This window comes from Ranitomeya variabilis, chromosome 5 (genome assembly GCF_051348905.1).
Source record: "Ranitomeya variabilis isolate aRanVar5 chromosome 5, aRanVar5.hap1, whole genome shotgun sequence".
Lineage (NCBI taxonomy): Eukaryota > Metazoa > Chordata > Amphibia > Anura > Dendrobatidae > Ranitomeya > Ranitomeya variabilis.
The window spans coordinates 4,532,566-4,551,104 of NC_135236.1; the positions used below are offsets into that span (position 1 = coordinate 4,532,566).

At 47.6% G+C, this 18,539-nt stretch overlaps 1 protein-coding gene across 1 annotated transcript in view; it reads right to left on the bottom strand.

Annotated features, from left to right (window-relative positions):
• The window catches only part of LOC143774145 (phospholipid scramblase 2-like), a 123,071-nt gene that overhangs the window by 12,994 nt on the left and 91,538 nt on the right, over window positions 1-18,539 (bottom strand). The window contains exons 2-7 of the mRNA XM_077261477.1: window positions 17,038-17,083; window positions 12,927-13,093; window positions 11,366-11,393; window positions 4,255-4,436; window positions 3,804-3,965; window positions 1,635-1,763 (exon numbers count right to left, since the gene is read on the bottom strand). Of these exons, the coding sequence (XP_077117592.1) occupies window positions 1,635-1,763; window positions 3,804-3,965; window positions 4,255-4,436; window positions 11,366-11,393; window positions 12,927-13,093; window positions 17,038-17,050 (681 nt within the window). The 5' untranslated portion in view covers window positions 17,051-17,083. The remainder of the gene's footprint in view (window positions 1-1,634; window positions 1,764-3,803; window positions 3,966-4,254; window positions 4,437-11,365; window positions 11,394-12,926; window positions 13,094-17,037; window positions 17,084-18,539) is intronic.

The window sequence follows — 18,539 nt, forward strand, 5'->3', positions numbered from 1 at the left end:
TCTTGTGCACATTCTGCTCTGATATCTGTTTATTTTCTTGCTTTATGGCCGTGACCGAGGTCCACAGATGACTGATCGCTGGCCATTATACACACTGGCGACATCGGATGACACTTCAGTAAAGTTACATTTGATTTTCGGTTTGCATCTCTTGGAGAGCCGTGGTTATTTTCTTTTGCTCCTCTGGCCACAACCAGAGCCTTTCTCAAGCTTGTATTTTCTGAAATAAATCCTGACCTATTAAATTCAGGGCTATGGTTGGATAGTGGGTTATTTTGCATGACCATAAGGTAGCCAAAATATTCCGGTCATTGCCACTCAAGACAATTCCAAGTTGCGGACGACAACTCAAGATGAGCATGATGAGAAGTGGGAAGACAACAACTCGAGACAAGCGTTGCAAGAAGTGAGAGGACGACAACCTGGACTAGCATGGCGAGAAGTGGGAGGATGACAACTCGAGACTAGTGTAGCGAAAAGTGGGAGAATGACAACTCGAGACGAGTGTAGCGAAAAGTGGGAGAATGACAACTCGAGACAAACAGGGTGAGACGTGAGAGAACGACAACTCGAAATGAGCGTGGCGAGAAGTGGGAGGATGACAACTTGAGACGAGTGTAGCGAGAAGTGGGAGGACGACAACTCGAGAGGAGCGGGGCAAGAAGTGAGAGGGCGACAACTCGAGAGGAGCGGGGCAAGAAGTGGGAGGGCAACAACTTGAGAGGAGAGGGGCAAGAAGTGGGAGGGCGACAATGCGAGAAAAGTGTGGTAAGTTGTGGGAGGACGACAACTCGAGACGAGTGTAGCGAGAAGTGGGAGGACAACAACTCGAGATGAGTGGGACGAAAAATGGGAGGACAACAACTGAAGACGAGAGGGGCAAGTGTGGCGAGAAGTGGGAGGATGACAACTCGAGAGAAGCATGATGAGAAGAGAGAGGACGACAACTCGAAGCTTGAAGTAAGTTCATGAAACCTAAAATGTAAAGTTTCTACATGTAGGTTCACGAGTCACGACTGGTAACAAATATGTGGCAACAATGACAGTATGACTGGGAGGTGTATGGCATCTAGAGTAGACAATTAAAGCAGGTATTCCAAAAATAAAGAGACCTTTTATAATTAAAAAGTGAAAAAAAAGTAAAAAAAACGTTCACATGCCTTTTCCGAATCAGTTGGGAGCAGAAAATGTAGGTAGAATTCTCTTCCATGAGTGAGCATGTATGACTGCCCACTGTACTCGGGCACCTTGGGTAACTTGTGATACTCTTGTCATCTTGGAATAGTGCAGTCCGTCATTTAGCTGTCATAAGCTTTACAGATAACAGTCCTGCTTCTAGACTGGGATCACACAACATATCCTTTACTGCTATGGCTCCGTACATTTTTTCTCCGCAAATGAGGACTCCTTGACCAGTTACTCTGTGGTAATAATCTCCCACATGTCATCTAGAGATGGTCACGTTCCACTTTTTTCCTCCATAACTGGTCATTTTCTTATTCAGTGGCCACAATAAGTCTGAGCTCTTGACCTACGGGCCAGTCTTATGGCTCCGCCATGTGTGGGCACTGCTAGGACAGTCACAGAGGGCACAGTGGACATGGCCACAATCCAACATAGAAGCAACTACTCACCAGGTACAGGGCAGAGCCCAACAATATCGCCTTCAGTGTCACCTCCAGGTCCAGCGGGAAGGAAACAAAAATTTGATCACCCTCCATCTTGATCATTCCCACGACATGCTGCTCATCCTGAGACTTCACCTTGGACATAGACAGAGAGATTTATCTCCTGAAACATAATAGTTGGAATTGAGAGTCCGCAGTGGTTGATACCTTTTAATGGCTAACTGAAAAGATGGTAACAAATTGCAGCTTTCGAGACTACGCAGGACTCTTCATCAGGCACAGACTAATATGACATTTGAAGAATCACATATTTATACACAACACGGCACAGAACTGTCATTAAAGGAGAGTGATAAACAGTTGTGTCCATAAATATTGGAACAGTTCATAGATGAGGAGTGAATGTTTTATTGTCCTCTGATTGGGGTCTCCTTCTTTGTTATGATGCCCCATAAGGTCTGAAGTACAAATTCCTTAACTGACGTAAAAAGACATAAATCCATGCGACACATTCATTTCTGCACTAAGTGTGTCAAAGGTCGTCATTAGTGATGAGCGAGTATACTTGTTGCTCGGGTTTTCCTCACATGTATTCAGGCTGGCCAGTAGCTGTAAATCATTCAGCTGCGGCAATGAAAACTAAATCTCCGAGCACTAAAAAATACTCAGAGGACACCCGAGCGTGCTCAGGAAAACCCCAGCAAAGAGTACACTCACTCATCACTAGTTGTCATAAATTTATATTCCCAGACTCTTCTCTCTCTGAGATTTAAAGTTACCTTTCAATACAAGTAATTTCATGTCCATAATGTTATGATTTGGGAGACAAAAATGTATTGCCACAGGTAGATCCATTCTTTTTTCTCTTATTGTATGGCGGTGAGAATTTATCCTTGTTCTCAGTTTCTGCCCTGTCTCCCCCATATACAGACCCCCAGTTGGACATTTAGTACAAATAATTAGGTACACCACATTAGAAGTGACGCAGCTGAAGGTACCTGGGATCTTGTAGTCCTGATGTGAATTGGGGATCTTTATCTTGTCTGTGGTCATTATAAATGGACAGGTTTTACATTTTTTCTGGTTGCAGGTTCCTGCAGCTGTTGGAGAGGACAGGGAGAGAAACTGAGAACAAGGATGAACTCTCATTGCCACACAATAAGAGAAAAAACAATATATCTACCTGAGGCCAAACATTTTTGTCTCCCACATCATAACATTATGGACATGAAATTACTTGTATTTAAAGGTAACTTCAAATCTCAGAGAGACAGAAGAGTCTGGGAGTATAAACTTATGACGACCTTTGACACACTCAGTGCAGGAATGAATGTGTCGCATGGATTTATGTCTTTTTACATCAATTAAGGAATTTGCTCCTCAGACGGTGTGGGGGCATCATAACAGAACCAGACCCCAATCAGAGAACAATAAAACATTCACTCCTTATCTATGAACTGTTCCAATATTTACAGACACAACTGTTTATCACTCTCCCATAATGACAGTTCTGTGTCATGTATAAATATGTGATTCTTCCGATGTTGTATTAGTCTATGCCTGATAAAGAGACCTTAGTAGTCTCGAAAGCTGCAATTTGTTACCATCTTTTCAGTTCGCCATTAAAATGTATCAACCACTGAGGACTCTCAATTCCAAATATTATTCTATATACTGGCTAACATGGTACAAAGATATATATCTTTCCTGTATCTCCTGAAACATATCACCCTAAAAGGAGTTGGGGTGAAGGTGGGGGTGGGTCCGGCATCGGCCCATAGCTCAATCCATCAGTGTCACCCTGCAGGGCACAGTGCAGACTCATAGCTCCCTTTTGTCTTTATCACCCTTCAGGGGCCAGGGCCGGCTCATAGCTCCCTTCTCTGTCAGCATTACCCTGTAAGGGCGGGGTCATAATGCTCTACAGTCTATCACTCTGCGGGGGCGGGGATCTCTTCTATCTATATCATTCTGCGGGGCGGAGTCATAGCTCCCTTCTGTCTATCACCCGACAGGGGGCGGGGTCACAGCTTCCTTCTATCTGTATCACTCTGCAGGGGCGGGTTCATGGCTCCCTTCTATCTGTATCACCCTGCACGGGGCGGGGTCACAGCTCCCTTCAGTTTATATCACCCTGCTAGGGGTTGGGCACACATCAAATACCATGTGACTTACCTCAAAAGTGACGTTGCCAAAGATACTGTTCTGGAATCTAGGTCCCAGGATGATCAGAGTCACCTCCTTGGAGCAATTCAAGATGGACAGGTGGGTCACCATCAAGTTATTATGCACCTTGACAAATCCAACTGGACATCCTGGGGGACAGTGCACCTCCATCTACAGGAGGAGAAACATGGCGTCAGGAGTAATTGGTACTGTGACCATCAGAGGGCACCACATAATAGGTGCCAGATCTCGTGTTGCCCTGTGGGGTGGTTCTTCAGGAGATAATAGCAAATGCTCGGCCCTCTGATATAATAAACAGGAGTGTTAGTTGAGTATCTCTGGTCCATGTGGGCTGTTATGTGGATGACTTTAGTGGTGTGGGAGCGAGAGGTGCCCTGACACCCAGGTCAGGGAGGGTGAGGTGCCCTGACACCCAGGTCACTGTCTATGTACCCCTCACCTCTCGGGTACAGGTGCAGCTGCAGGTCTCCAGCAGCTGCAGGACATCATTGTTGCTGTTGTCCTTAATCTTCACATCGTAGAGAGGTCCACAGCACGCAACATTCTGAAACGCCTGGAATACTCGCTGACCAACGTGGTTCAACACATCAAATGTGCAGTTCCGACCCTGCGACACCATGACTGGTGGGAAGACACACAAGGATGGATCAATACCAGAACTCAGAGGACAGCTCACATGAGATAGGTAGGACCATATTCATGGACAGCACCCACTGTAGAAGACAGTTGTAGCGCCCCCACTGTTGCAGGGCCGAGGGGTACCCGGTACCGGGCCTCTGAGTCTATGCGCTGGGATTGTCACGGTGGCTAGACCCGGTCCGTGACCCTGCTGAGGGGCGCCCAATAATAGGTGTGGAAAGTGGTGGTAGTGCGGTGGAGTGCCGGTCACAGTAAATAACGAGGACGCCAGGTTGCAGTCTCTTTACATCTTTACTGGAGGCTTCAGGACCCTCAATCCGGAATACGGTTAACCGGGCTGCGCAAGTCCGGCCGGTCTGATGGCACCTCCAGAGTTCCCTTTGCAGGTGGAAATCTGTGCCTACCTTCTAGCGCTTGTATGTTGTGGTCCTCCCCTGCTGTGCTTACGGGATAGTCCCCACAACTGTTGTGTCTGTTTCTGAAGTTCCCTCACAACTCGATTCTGATGTTCTTCTTCATCCCCCAGATTATATGGCTAGGACGCACCCGTATGACGGGTAGGCTCGGAGTTCTTCCGGGACCCTAGAGTCGCCCCTCTCCAAATGTTGCCCCCTATGTCTTCGTAGGTGATTTGTGTGAGACAGCCCACCTATAACTGACTGTCCTGCCGTAGGTTTGAAGTATTGCTTGGAGCCTAGTACTTCCTCAGCGTTCCGGCCACCGGCTGCGCGCCTCAGTAGGATGTTGCCTCGTCTTACAGCACGACTCCTACTGGTATTTCTCCTTGTTGCGTTGATGTCGTTTCTCACTCAGCACAATCAACCTCGCTTCTTATCCTTTCTTGGGGTACCGCCGCGATCAAGTGCAGGCGCGGTCCCATAACGTTCTCTCTGTTCGCTAGGCCTCTGTCTGGATCCCACCCCTGACAGAGACCCCCCTGAGTCTTCCCCTGCAACACCCTCTGCCACAGGATGTTGCCTGGCTCCAACCCAGTCAGTTTCTCCCTAACTTCCTATCCAACCCCCAGTTTTACCAGACTGTGAGGAGTGGCCTAATACATAGCGCCCTTAGCTCCCCCTGGAGGCCAGACTGTGAAGTGTATTGGTGTCTGTGATACCTGGTCAGGTGAACTCCTTCAGTGCCATCAGACGTACCATAGCCCCCCTTAGCGGCAGAGCATCAGTACTGCAACGACCAGGACTCTGGGGCGCTGCACTCCCCCCCGGTTAAATCCAGTACTCCTGGACTGGGAAGAATACAACAATACATGTCAGCAAAAAGACATACAATTTTGAAATGCAATAACAAGTAAATTTGAACAGAGCTTCCCTTTATGGGAGGTGAGGACACTTGAACGTTACAAACATGGTTAAATACTTTAAATAACATACTATAAATAACTTTTCTTACCCAACCGGGTATTCTACTAAGTGCAAAATTTTGAACAATAATTTAACGTTGCCTTTAAGGACGTACACGCTGAATCCACTAAAGACCTTTTTATAAAACACTATAAGGCTAATCAACTTTTCTTCATTTTCCATCCTTACATCCGCAGGACCGCCTGTCTATCTGCCTCAGGCCTACTGCCTCTCGCTCTGTTGCAGGACCGCCCCTTTCCGCCCGGGCCTTCTGCCTTTCTGCTACTATACACAGTATAGAACATATCATCCATCTCTCAGTTCAGGATCACCGAGCCATCTCTGTATGGCTCCTAGGAGGACTCACCGACTAACCCCGTACGGGTTCACTTCCTGTCCTCATTCTCTAACACATTATTAAACATTCCTTACAATTAACTAGCTAACTACATATAACTGCTACATGTCAGCATTATTACTTCTTCTTTTAAAGTATCATCATTGTCTAAGTGCTATCGATGAACGTCCCCTTTAAGAAGGGACCAAGTCTCTATGAGGTAGTGCAACTTCTCAAGCTGCAAGTCCATATGCAGTAAGGACTCTGGTGCTGTTTCCAGGAACAGTTTCTTCGCAAAGAGTCCTTTCTTTTGTAAAACCAGTAGAGGGCACCTTTAAGAAGGTGCAAACTATTTACAATGAGTTTGTAATCATGCAGTGTTCATGATCCAGCAGTTCTTTCAACAACGATAAAACGAAAAACAAAAACAAAAGCAAAAAGGCAAAATAGGGATCCCGGGTAAACGAAGGGATCCCTTTAAGAATAACCCTAGTCGGGTTTAAAGCAGCAAACAGCAGGCAAACAAACAGTTAACTATTTACATATCAATGGCATCGAGGTTTACTCTCGCTCTGGCGGCCGTAGCTCCGCATAGACCTCGCTCGGCAAGGTGATCGGCGAGATCGGGGCCTTTAAGAAGTGCTCCATACCCGTGGCCCGATCCCAGGGTGTAAGGCGTCGGAGTCTATAGCTCACAGGGAGAGGGGGTGCCGCGACAGGGCCTATCAGCAGGTCCTCTGCTGGCGGGGCAGGGTCGTTCTTCATACCTGCTTCAGATGCGGTCCCTCCGGTGCCGATTTGCTGCGTCTCCGCTGGGATCTGGAACGCTGGTTGCAGGGCCTTGCGCTGCGGCGCTGTCCTCTCCGTTCGCAGCATCTCGCTTTTCGGCAGGGCATTGCTTTCTGGCTTTGGAGCGCTGGAACTTCTTTCTTGCTCCGGACCAGATGAGGCTGCCGACAGATGTCTGGTGAGGCTCCCGATGATGGTCTTCTTCCACCCGGTCTCAGTGCTCAGCTGCGTCTGCAGGAGTTGGTGGATCAGCTCGTCCGCTCCGGTCTGCAGGAGGTCAGCGTCAACTGTGGAGGTCTGGCTGCGGTGCCTCTCCGGGTAGCTGGGGGAGTCCTCGGCTCCGACCCCACGCTCCGGCTCCGGGCGGCTGGCCATGGCATCCTCCATGTGGCTCGCTCCTTCTTCCTGGTCCTTTTCCCGCTCTCTCCTTCGTGGGCGGTTTCGCTTCCTTTGTCTCCGCCCTCCATTGAGAATCAGGAGGCGGATCTCGGCTGCTGACGGACACGTCCTCAAGGGGCAGAAATACTTAGACTGGGCGGCCATTGTCTTTCGTGCTCTTCAGCTGGTCCACGCCTACTCCACGCCCCTCTTCTTCTCCTGCGCTCTCCTCAGCGCTGTAATGGCGGCGGTTTTTGGTGGCAAGTGGCACTACACAGTCCTTGCAATAAGTCACAGTCCAAACACAGTAAATCACAGTTCCAAGGCACACATGACCTGATTCTTTAGGCTTAAGTAGATCCTGTTCGTGACGCCAAGTTGTAGCGCCCCCACTGTTGCAGGGCCGAGGGGTACCCGGTACCGGGCCTCTGAGTCTCTGCGCTGGGATTGTCACGGTGGCTAGACCCGGTCCGTGAACCTGCTGAGGTACGCCCAATAATAGGTGTGGAAAGTGGTGGTAGTGCGGTGGAGTGCCGGTCGCAGTAAATAACGAGGACGCCAGGTTGCAGTCTCTTTACCTCTTTACTGGAGGCTTCAGGACCCTCAGTCCGGAATACGGTTAACCGGGCTGCGCAAGTCCGGCCGGTCCGATGGCACCTCCAGAGTTCCCTTTGCAGGTGGAAATCTGTGCCTACCTTCTAGCGCTTGTGTGTTGTGGTCCTCCCCTGCTGTGCTTACGGGATAGTCCCCACAACTGTTGTGTCTGTTTCTGAAGTTCCCTCACAACTCGATTCTGATGTTCTTCTTCGTCCCCCAGATTATATGGCTAGGATGCACCCGTATGACGGGTAGGCTCGGAGTTCTTCCGGGACCCTAGAGTCGCCCCTCTCCAAATGTTGCCCCTATGTCTTCGTAGGTGATTTGTGTGAGACAGCCCGCCTATAACTGACTGTCCTGCCGTAGGTTTGAAGTAATGCTTGGAGCCTAGTACTTCCTCGGCGTTCCGGCCACCAGCTGCGCGCCTCAGTAGGATGTTGCCTCGTCTTACAGCACGACTCCTACTGGTATTTCTCCTTGTTGCGTTGATGTCGTTTCTCACTCAGCACAATCAACCTCGCTTCTTATCCTTTCTTGGGGTACCGCCGCGATCAAGTGCAGGCGCGGTCCCTTAACGTTCTCTCTGTTCGCTAGGCCTCTGTCAGGATCCCACCCCTGACAGAGACCCCTCTGAATCTTCCCTTGCAACACCCTCTGCCACAGGATGTTGCCTGGCTCCAACCCAGTCAGCTTTCTCCCTAACTTCCTATCTAACCCACAGTTTTACCAGACTGTGAGGAGTGGCCTAATACATAGCGCCCTTAGCTCCCCCTGGAGGCCAGACTGTGAAGTGTATTGGTGTCTGTGATACCTGGTCAGGTGAACTCCTTCAGTGCCATCAGACGTACCATAGCCCCCCTTAGCGGCGGAGCATCAGTACTGCAACGACCAGGACTCTGGGGCGCTGCACACACACGCGGCCATACCAGAGAAAACAACAGATCAGGAGAGGTCCTTCCTCAAGAGAAAGGATCCCAACCTGTGGCTTGTGGGCTCATGATGTGTGGCTCACGGCTGTCTGCCAGCTTTCTGCATTAGCACCAGGTCTTGCAAACCACTGTGAAGATCAGGTCCCTGGATGGTGACATTTGTGAGGAGCCTCCCACAGAAGAGGAGATCTGAATACTGGCCTTGGGGGTGCAGAGATAAATTAGGTATGGAACCCTGGAGATAGGATGATTCTGCCCGTCAGATGTGATGGGAGTGCTGGATGCAAGAATACTGAATGCGGGCGAGGCGGGAACTGCTGGATACAAGTGCATGTGATTTCTGTGGGGGAGCTTTGGTTGTCACAATGCCGATAATGGGGGCTCTAGGGGTCACTACTGTGGAGGAGAAAGGAGCTGCATGTCACCACTTGGGCGGGAGCCCATCTCCGGATGTGGCTCAGAACCCTCTTTCACCGCTGAATGTGGCTCTTACGGTAAAGGCCCGTCTCACTTAGCGAGATCGCTAGCGAGATCGCTGCTGAGACACAAGTTTTGTGACGCAACAGCGACCTCAGTAGCGATCTCGCTATGTGTGACACGTACCAGCGACCCGGCCCCTGCTGTGAGATCACTGGTCGTGTCGGAATGGCCTGGGCCGTTTTTTGATCGTTGAGGTCCCGCTGACATTGCTGAATCGGTGTGTGTGACACCGATCCAGCGATGTCTTCACTGGTAACCAGGGTAAACATCGGGTTACTAAGCGCAGGGCCGCGCTTAGTAACCCGATGTTTACCCTGGTTACCATCGTAAATGTAAAAAAAAACAAACAGTACATACTCACCATCTGATGTCCGTCAGGTCCCTTGCCGTCTGCTTCCTGCTCTGACTGTCTGCCGGCCGTACAGTGAGAGCACAGCACAGCAGTGACGTCACCGCTGCGCTCTGCTCTCACTGTACGGCGGCACTCAGTCAGAGCAGGAAGCAGACGGCAAGGGACCTGACGGACATCAGATGGTGAGTATGTACTGTTTTTTTTGGTAACCAGGGTAAACATCGGGTTACTAAGCGCGGCCCTGCGCTTAGTAACCCGATGTTTACCCTGGTTACCCGGGTGCTGCAGGGGGACTTCGGCATCGTTGAAGACAGTTTCAACGATGCCGAAGTCGTTCCCCTGATCGTTGGTCGCTGGAGAGAGCTGTCTGTGTGACAGCTCCCCAGCGACCACACAACGACTTACCAACGATCACGGCCAGGTCGTATCGCTGGTCGTGATCGTTGGTAAATCGCTATGTGAGACGGGGCCTTAAGAGGGTGGAGGCCGCTGCTCTAGAGATTAGTGATGTAGATGGGGACCACCAGCCTGGTATCAAAGCATCAAACACTACCATAGACCAGGGTACTAGACAAATCCAAATCATGAGAGGCACTAAGCCAATAGACTGCAGGACTAACCAACAAACCACAGGACCCCAGGGAACATAACACTAGACTGCAGGACTAAACCTTCAAACCACAGGACATCAAGGATTAGAGGATTAAACCTTTAGACACCATTGACCATTACATTAAACCACTATACACCTAGGACTGGAGCAACAAACCAAAACTAAAGGTACCGTCACACATAGCGATTTACCAACGATCACGACCAGCGATACGACCTGGCCGTGATCGTTGGTAAGTCGTTGTGTGGTGGCTGGGGAGCTGTCACACAGACCGCTCTCTCCAGCGACCAACGATCAGGGGAACGACTTCGGCATCGTTGAAACTGTCTTCAACGATGCCGAAGTCCCCCTGCAGCACCCGGGTAACCAGGGTAAACATCGGGTTACTAAGCGCAGGGCCGCGCTTAGTAACCCGATGTTTACCCTGGTTACCAAAAAAAGCAAACAGTACATACTCGCCTTTCGGTGTCCAGGTCCCTTGCCGTCTGCTTCCTGCTCTGACTGAGCCGCCGTACAGTGAGAGCAGAGCGCAGCGGTGACGTCACTGCTGTGATCTGCTCTCACTTTCCGGCCGGCAGTCAGAGCAGGAAGCGGACGGCAAGGGACCTGGACACCGAAAGGCGAGTATGTACTGTTTGTTTTTTTTGGTAACCAGGGTAAACATCGGGTTACTAAGCACGGCCCTGCGCTTAGTAACCCGATGTTTACCCTGGTTACCAGTGAAGACATCGCTGGATCGGTGTCACACACACCGATTCAGCGATGTCAGCGGGACCTCAACGATCAAAAAATGGCCCAGGCCATTCCGACACGACCAGCAATCTCACAGCAGGGGCCTGATCGCTGGTACGTGTCACACATAGCGAGATCGCTACTGAGGTCGCTGTTGCGTCACAAAACTTGTGACTCAGCAGCGATCTCGCTAGCGATCTCGCTATGTGAGACGGGGCCTTAAGGAATGCATATCTAAATAATTAACCACCAGGGACTAGGATAGGATAATTCCCCTGTATTCACACAGAGGACACAGGATATAGAACACGATCATTTTGGAATATATATACAATTTTCTTACATTTCTCTTTCACGGTTAGCTGGTTAATCTGAAACAGAAAACTCAACATTAGTGATGACTCTGCACAAGGTGGACATATGGATGACTGACATCACAGCTGAAAGGACAGGCTGGAGAGACGGGAGGAGCAGACAGGCTGGGGAGACAGGAGGAGAAGACAGGCTGGGGAGACGAGAGGAGAAGACAGGCTGGAGAGACGGGAGGAGCAGACAGGCTGGAGAGACGGGAGGAGAAGACAGGCTGGGGAGATGGGAGGAGAAGACAGGCTGGGGAGACGGGAGGAGAAGACAGGCTGGGGAGATGGGAGAAGAAGACAGGCTAGGGAGACGGGAGGAGAAGACAGGCTGGGGAGACGAGAGGAGCAGACAGGCTGGGGAGACGGGAGGAGAAGACAGGCTGGAGAGACGGGAGGAGAAGACAGGCTGGGGAGAAAAGAGGCGAAGACAGGCTGGGAAGACGGGAGAAGACTGGCAGGGGAGACGGGAGGAGAAGACAGGCTGGGGAGATGGGAGGAGAAGACAGGCTGGGGAGAAAGGAGAAGACAGGCTGGGGAGACGGGAGGAGAAGATAGGCTGGGGAGACGGGAGGAGAAGATAGGCTGGGGAGACGGGAGGAGCAGACAGGCTGGGGAGACGAGAGGAGCAGACAGGCTGGGGAGACAAGAGGAGAAGACGGGCTGTGGAGACGGGAGGAGAAGACAGGCTGGGGAGACGGGAGAAGATGGGATGGGGAGACATGAGGAGCAGACGGGCTGGGGAGACGGGAGGAGCAGATGGGCTGGGGAGATATAAAGAGGACAGAATGGAAAGAAAAGGGAGAAAGTCTTGGAAGACACAGTACATTGACAAGCAAGGAAGGTAAATAAATGAGGCAGAAAGGGGAGAAAGATTTGTAGACAGGCTACAAATATTCTGTGGATAAAGGTAAGGAATAGGACAGAGAGGGATGAGACAAGCAGGAGGAAGAGAGAAACAAGATGAGCAGGCATGGGAGAAAGGCAGATAAAACAGAGGGAGAAGGGCAAATAAGACACAGGAGGCAAATAAAGAATACAGGCAGGGGAGACAGAAGAGACAGGAATGTGAAAGGAGACACATGCTGGGAAGACAGTAAGAGCACACAAGCAGATGTCAGTGTTTTTCTCCATGTAGAAAAGTCCCGGAGACACCATCACGTGTTTCTCAACGCAAGCAATGAATAGGTCTTTCATCGGGAAGGAACAACCACGGGAAGGGCAGCATCCAATAAAGGAAAACCACCTATGCCAAAACATGGTATCCATCCATAGACAGCTGTTTCGACATTTGCATATTTCCCATAAGCGATGGGGGCAATGTTCTGGATCACTGCGTTGAGAAACACGTGATGGTGTCTCCGCGGTGTTGGATGTTTTGATCTCCCTGAGGTCATTCATCCTTATGTTTATACTGTTTTTCTCCAGTCACCTGAGGACATAGTTGGATTCCTCAGAGATCAACTCTGTTCTACAGCTGCTCATGGAAGACACTATGGGAGCACACACAAGACAGAGACTTCTAGACAGATGTGACAGATGACTTACCTGGAGAAGTTGCTCCATGCCGGGGGGAAGCCCTTTCAATATTGGAGTGTCTAGTTGATAACTTGGTGGGGCAGATGGTGCACTTGTACTCGGGGGTGCATACGGTGCAATGAGATTATAGCTTGGAGGCTCATCTTCAAGAGGTCTAGTCTGAAGTGGTGATGAATCTGCAAAGAGTTTGGAGACTCAATGTGAAATTTTGGAAACCTGAATGGTCATAAACCCGTATTCTGCAATGGTTAATGCTCTACATTCCCAGTATGTTCTGTAAAGTTATTTTCTTATTGTGCCATCAAAATGAAACCTTCCATATGTCAATGGTGTCCAGTACTTAAAAAACACTTATTCTTCTGTGCTGGGTCCTCACATGACCAAACCTTCTTCTATTTAGATCAATTTACTCTGTAAAATAGATAAGAATCTTCTGTCCCTAATAACAATTATATTAGATAGACCTCTCCAGGTCCTTCCATAAAATGGACATCTCTCGGTCCTTCTACAATCTTCAATCCCTTCTAGAAGATGGACATTTTCAGGCCCATCTACGAGATGGTTATTTTGAGGGACTTCTACAAGACAGACATCTCCAGGACCTTCTATAAGATGGACAACTCCAAATCCTTCTATGAGATGGACATTTCTATGTCCTTCTACGAGACAGGCATCTCCAGGCTCTTCCACGAGATATACATCTCCAGGTGTCTTTATTTGAGATTAATCTCTCTAGATTGTTCTGTTAAAATATTGTTCTGTGTTTTTATTGAAAATTTTGGTAAATACAGACACGAAGGGTAGGAAGCTGCCTCCACAAAAAAAAAGAAAGAAAGTCGCTTTGTAGGTTCTTCTATTGCATTAATATCGTCAGGTTCTTCCATAGTGTGTTCACTTTCAGGTTTTTCAACAAGATGGACGTCTCATGGTTTTCCTATGAATTAGCGATTAGAAGAAAATCAAGCTCCAACAAATACATAAGACCTAACTAGTCTAAAGAAGAGCATCGTGTCCTCGAAACTTGTAACCAATGTAGACTTTCACAAATAAAGGATCATGAATAAAATCCTAAGGACTGATGAATCTATTTAATGGATTGACAGCAACACCTCAGCCATCATTTTTATTCAGTTTAATCACCTTTCCCATAGGATGTTGGCCCCTTCAGAAGTGAAACTCACACAAAAGACCCAAGGTTTAAGCAGTCACCCTCAGTCTGACCCACCCGTAAATAGGGTTACTGTCACGATTCCTACCCCCAGTGTGGTAAATGGCAACTTAGGCAACCAATCAGACAGTAGGGCGTGATGAGCTGTCAGTGTTGTGAGTGACAGTCCAGTCGCCCAATCTGGGGCAGGGATTGTGGGGTTTCCTACAGGTGTCACCTGTTCTGAGTGATTCCCTGGCTATTTAACTGGCTGTCTACCTCTGATTACTGCCAGTAGTAGCCTTAGCTCAGTGGTGAATGTTTGCCTTGTTCTTCAGTGTTCTGTCTCTGATATATTTCTGTCTTACCTTGGACCTTGCCTCTTACCATCCCTTTCCCTAGCCCCTTTGTCTTCATTTGCTACCTTCCTGGAATTCTGACCTTCGGACTGTGACCTGGCTGCGCCTTTGCCTTACCTCTTTTGTTTATGATAAGCCCTTTTGGTATCTGACCCCGGTCCTCTTGACTACTGCATAGGGCATAATAGGCTCTTAACCAACTCATGACTTGTCCACGAGTACTGACTAGCGTGATAGTTACAAGTACTTTAACACCTATATAAAGTGGGTACGGAAAGTATTCAGACCCCTTTAAATATTTCACTCTTTGTTTCATTGCAGCCATTCAGTAAATTTAAAAAAGTTCATTTTTTTCTCATTAATGTACACTGTGCACCCCATCTTGACTGAAAAAAAACAGAAATGTAGAAATTTTTGCAAATTTAATAAAAAAGAAAAACTGAAATTTCACAAGGTCATAAGTATTCAGCCCCTTTGCTCAGACACTCATATGTAAGTCACTTGCTGTCCATTTCCTTGTGATCCTCCTTGAGATGGTTCTACTCCTTCATTGGAGGCCAGCTGTGTGTAATTAAACGGATAGGACTTGATTTGGAAATGCGCACACCTGTCTATATAGGACCTCACAGCTCACAGTGCATGTCAGGCCAAATGAGAATCATGAGGTCAAAGGAACCGGCCAAGGAGCTCAGAGACAGAATTGTGGCAAGGCACAGATCTGGCCAAGGTTACAACAGAATTTCTGCAGCACTCAAGGTTCCTAAGAGCACAGTGGCCTCCATAATCCTATAATAGAAGAGGTTTGGGACCTCCAGAAGTCTTCCTAGACCTGGCCGTCCAGCCAAACTGAGCAATCGTGGGAGAAGAGCCTTGGTGATAGAGGTAAAGAAGAACCCCAAGATCACTGTGGCTGAGCCCCAGAGATGCAGTAGGGAGATGGGAGAAAGGTCCACAAAGTCAACTATCACTGCAGCCCTCCACCAATCGGGCCTTTATGGCAGAGTGGCCCGACGGAAGCCTCTCCTCAGTGCAAGACATATGAAAGCCCGCAAAGAGTTTGCTAAAAAACACACGAAGGACTCCCAGACTATGAGAAATAAGATTCTCTGGTCTGATGAGATGAAGATAGACCTTTTTGGTGATAATTCTAAGCGGTATGTGTGGAGAAAACCAGGCACTGCTCATCACCTGCCCAATACAATCCCAACAGTGAAACATGGTGGTGGCAGCATCATGCTATGGGGTGTTTATCAGCTGTTGGGACAGGACAACTGTTTGTCATTGAAGGAAACATGAATGCGGCCAAGTACAGAGATATCCTGGATGAAAACCTCTTCCAGAGTGCTCTGGGCCTCAGACTTGGCCGAAGGTTCACCTTCCAACAAGACAACGACCCTAAGCACACAGCGAAAATAACAAAGGAGCGGCTTCAGAACAACTCTGTGACCATTCCTGACCGGCCCAGCCAGAGCCCTGACCTAAACCCAACTGAGCATCTCTGGAGAGACCTGAAAATGGCGTCCACCAACGTTCACCATCCAACCTGACGGAACTGGAGAGGATCTGCAAGGAAGAATCCCCAAATCCAGGGGTGAGAAACTTGTTGCATCATTCCCAAGAAGATTCATGGCTGTACTAGGTCAAAAGGGGCTTCTAAATACTGAGCAAAGGGGCTGAAGACTTATGACCATGGGAGTTTTCAGTTTTTCTTTTTTAATAAATTGGCAAAAAATAACTACATTTCTGTTTATGAGAAAAAAATGAACTTTTTTGAATTTACCAAATGGCTGCAATGAAACAAAGAGTGAAAAATGTAAAGGGGTCTGAATACTTTCCGTACCCACTGTAAGTCAATTATATAAGTCAAACAGACACCTGTTGGGAACGTTTACTCCCCATTGATTAATCTTTCTGTTGAGACATATATTATACAAGGCACCATCCTCCGATTTTTATATTTCTATGAGTTGCTATCAGGTTCTTCCATGAGATGGTCACCTCCAGGTTCTTTCATAAGAGGGACATCTCCACTTTCTGTTATAAAATGGACACCTCCAGTTTCGTCCATGAGATGGATGCCTCTAGGCTCTTCCATGAGCTGGATATCACCACTTTTTGCTTTGATATTGTTGTCTGCAGTTTCTTTTATGAGATGAAAATCTTCAGGTTACCCAATAGGAAGAACATCTCCAGTTTCACCTAAACGACCTTTACTCCTGAGCATTACACTTTGCATTAGTCAAGAAGACGCTGACAGGTCTTTGTGGGATTAGGCGAGGAGATGAGCAAATGACAATGCAGAATTCTGTACAATCAACATGATCTCGTTGATGTAATTATTGTCCCTTCACAACGTTCTCCTGATGAAAGCTGTGGATTCAGCTTTATCCAGCCCTTATTGCGGGGGTCTGCTCCCAAGCTGCCGTACTATCGACCAGGCCTGATTTTCTTTGTAGGCTACAATGATTCCAGATCAGTAGAGCAATTACTCATGAGATCCCCAGATGGACCCTTGGGGCACGACGTAGAGTATCAGGGTGATCATGTATAATCATCTAATCTACTGTCAGGACACAGGGGTGAATGTAAGGCCAGGGGCTCATAAGAAAATTACCTTTGAACGACATGGGCAGGAGGCACAAGACACCGGATCCAAATGTCTAAAAACACAAAAGACAAAGTGATAGAAAGGCTTGTAGGATGGCTAGTATGGAGTAATAATGGGCTAAATGGAGTAATAATGGGGTTATATGGAGTAATAATGGGGTTATGTGGAGCAATAATGGGGTTATGTGGAGCAATAATGGGGGTATATAGAGTAATAATGGGGGTATATAGAGTAATAATGGGGGTATGAGGAGTGATAATGGGGGTATATAGAGTAATAATGGGGTTATATGGAGTAATAATGGGGGTATATAGAGTAATAATGGGGGGTATATAGAGTAATAATGGAGGTAATATGGAGTAATAATGGGGTAATATGGAGTAATAATGGGGGTATATAGAGTAATAATGGGGGTAATATGGAGTAATAAAGGGGATATATAGAGCAATAATGGGGGTATATAGAGTAATAATGGGGTAATATGGAGTAATAATGGGGGTACATAGAGTAAGAATGGGGGGTATATAGAGTAATAATGGGGGTATATAGAGTAATAGTGGGGGTATATAGAGTAATAATGGGGGTATATAGAGTAATAATGGGGTTATATGGAGTAATAATGGGGGTATATGGAGTAATAATGGGGGTATATAGAGTAATAATGGGGTTATATGGAGTAATAATGGGGGTATATGGAGTAATAATGGGGGTATATAGAGTAATAATGGGGGTATATAGAGTAATAATGGGGGTATGAGGAGTGATAATGGGGGTATATAGAGTAATAATGGGGTTATATGGAGTAATAATGGGGGTATATAGAGTAATAATGGGGGGTATATAGAGTAATAATGGAGGTAATATGGAGTAATAATGGGGTAATATGGAGTAATAATGGGGGTATATAGAGTAATAATGGGGGTAATATGGAGTAATAAAGGGGATATATAGAGCAATAATGGGGGTATATAGAGTAATAATGGGATAATATGGAGTAATAATGGGGGTACATAGAGTAAGAATGGGGGTATATAGAGTAATAATGGGGGTATATAGAGTAATAATGGGGTTATATGGAGTAATAATGGGGTTATATGGAGTAATAATGGGGGTATATAGAGTAATAATGGGGGTATATAGAGTAATAATGGGGGTAATATGGAGTAATAATGGGGTTATATGGAGTAATAATGGGGGTATATAGAGTAATAATGGGGATATGAGGAGTAATAATGGGGGTATATAGAGTAATAATGGGGTTATGTGGAGCAATAATGGGGGTATGAGGAGTAATAATGGGGGGTATATAGAGTAATAATGGAGGTGATATGGAGTAATAATGGGGTAATATGGAGTAATAATGGGGGTATATCTATATATAATTGTCTAAGGGTTTTTCCGTCAGTCTGTCTGTCTGTCTTTCTGTCTGTCTAGCTGTCTTTCTGTCTGTCTGTCTGTCCTGGAAATCCCGCGTCTCTGATTGGTCGAGGCCGCCAGGCCTCGACCAA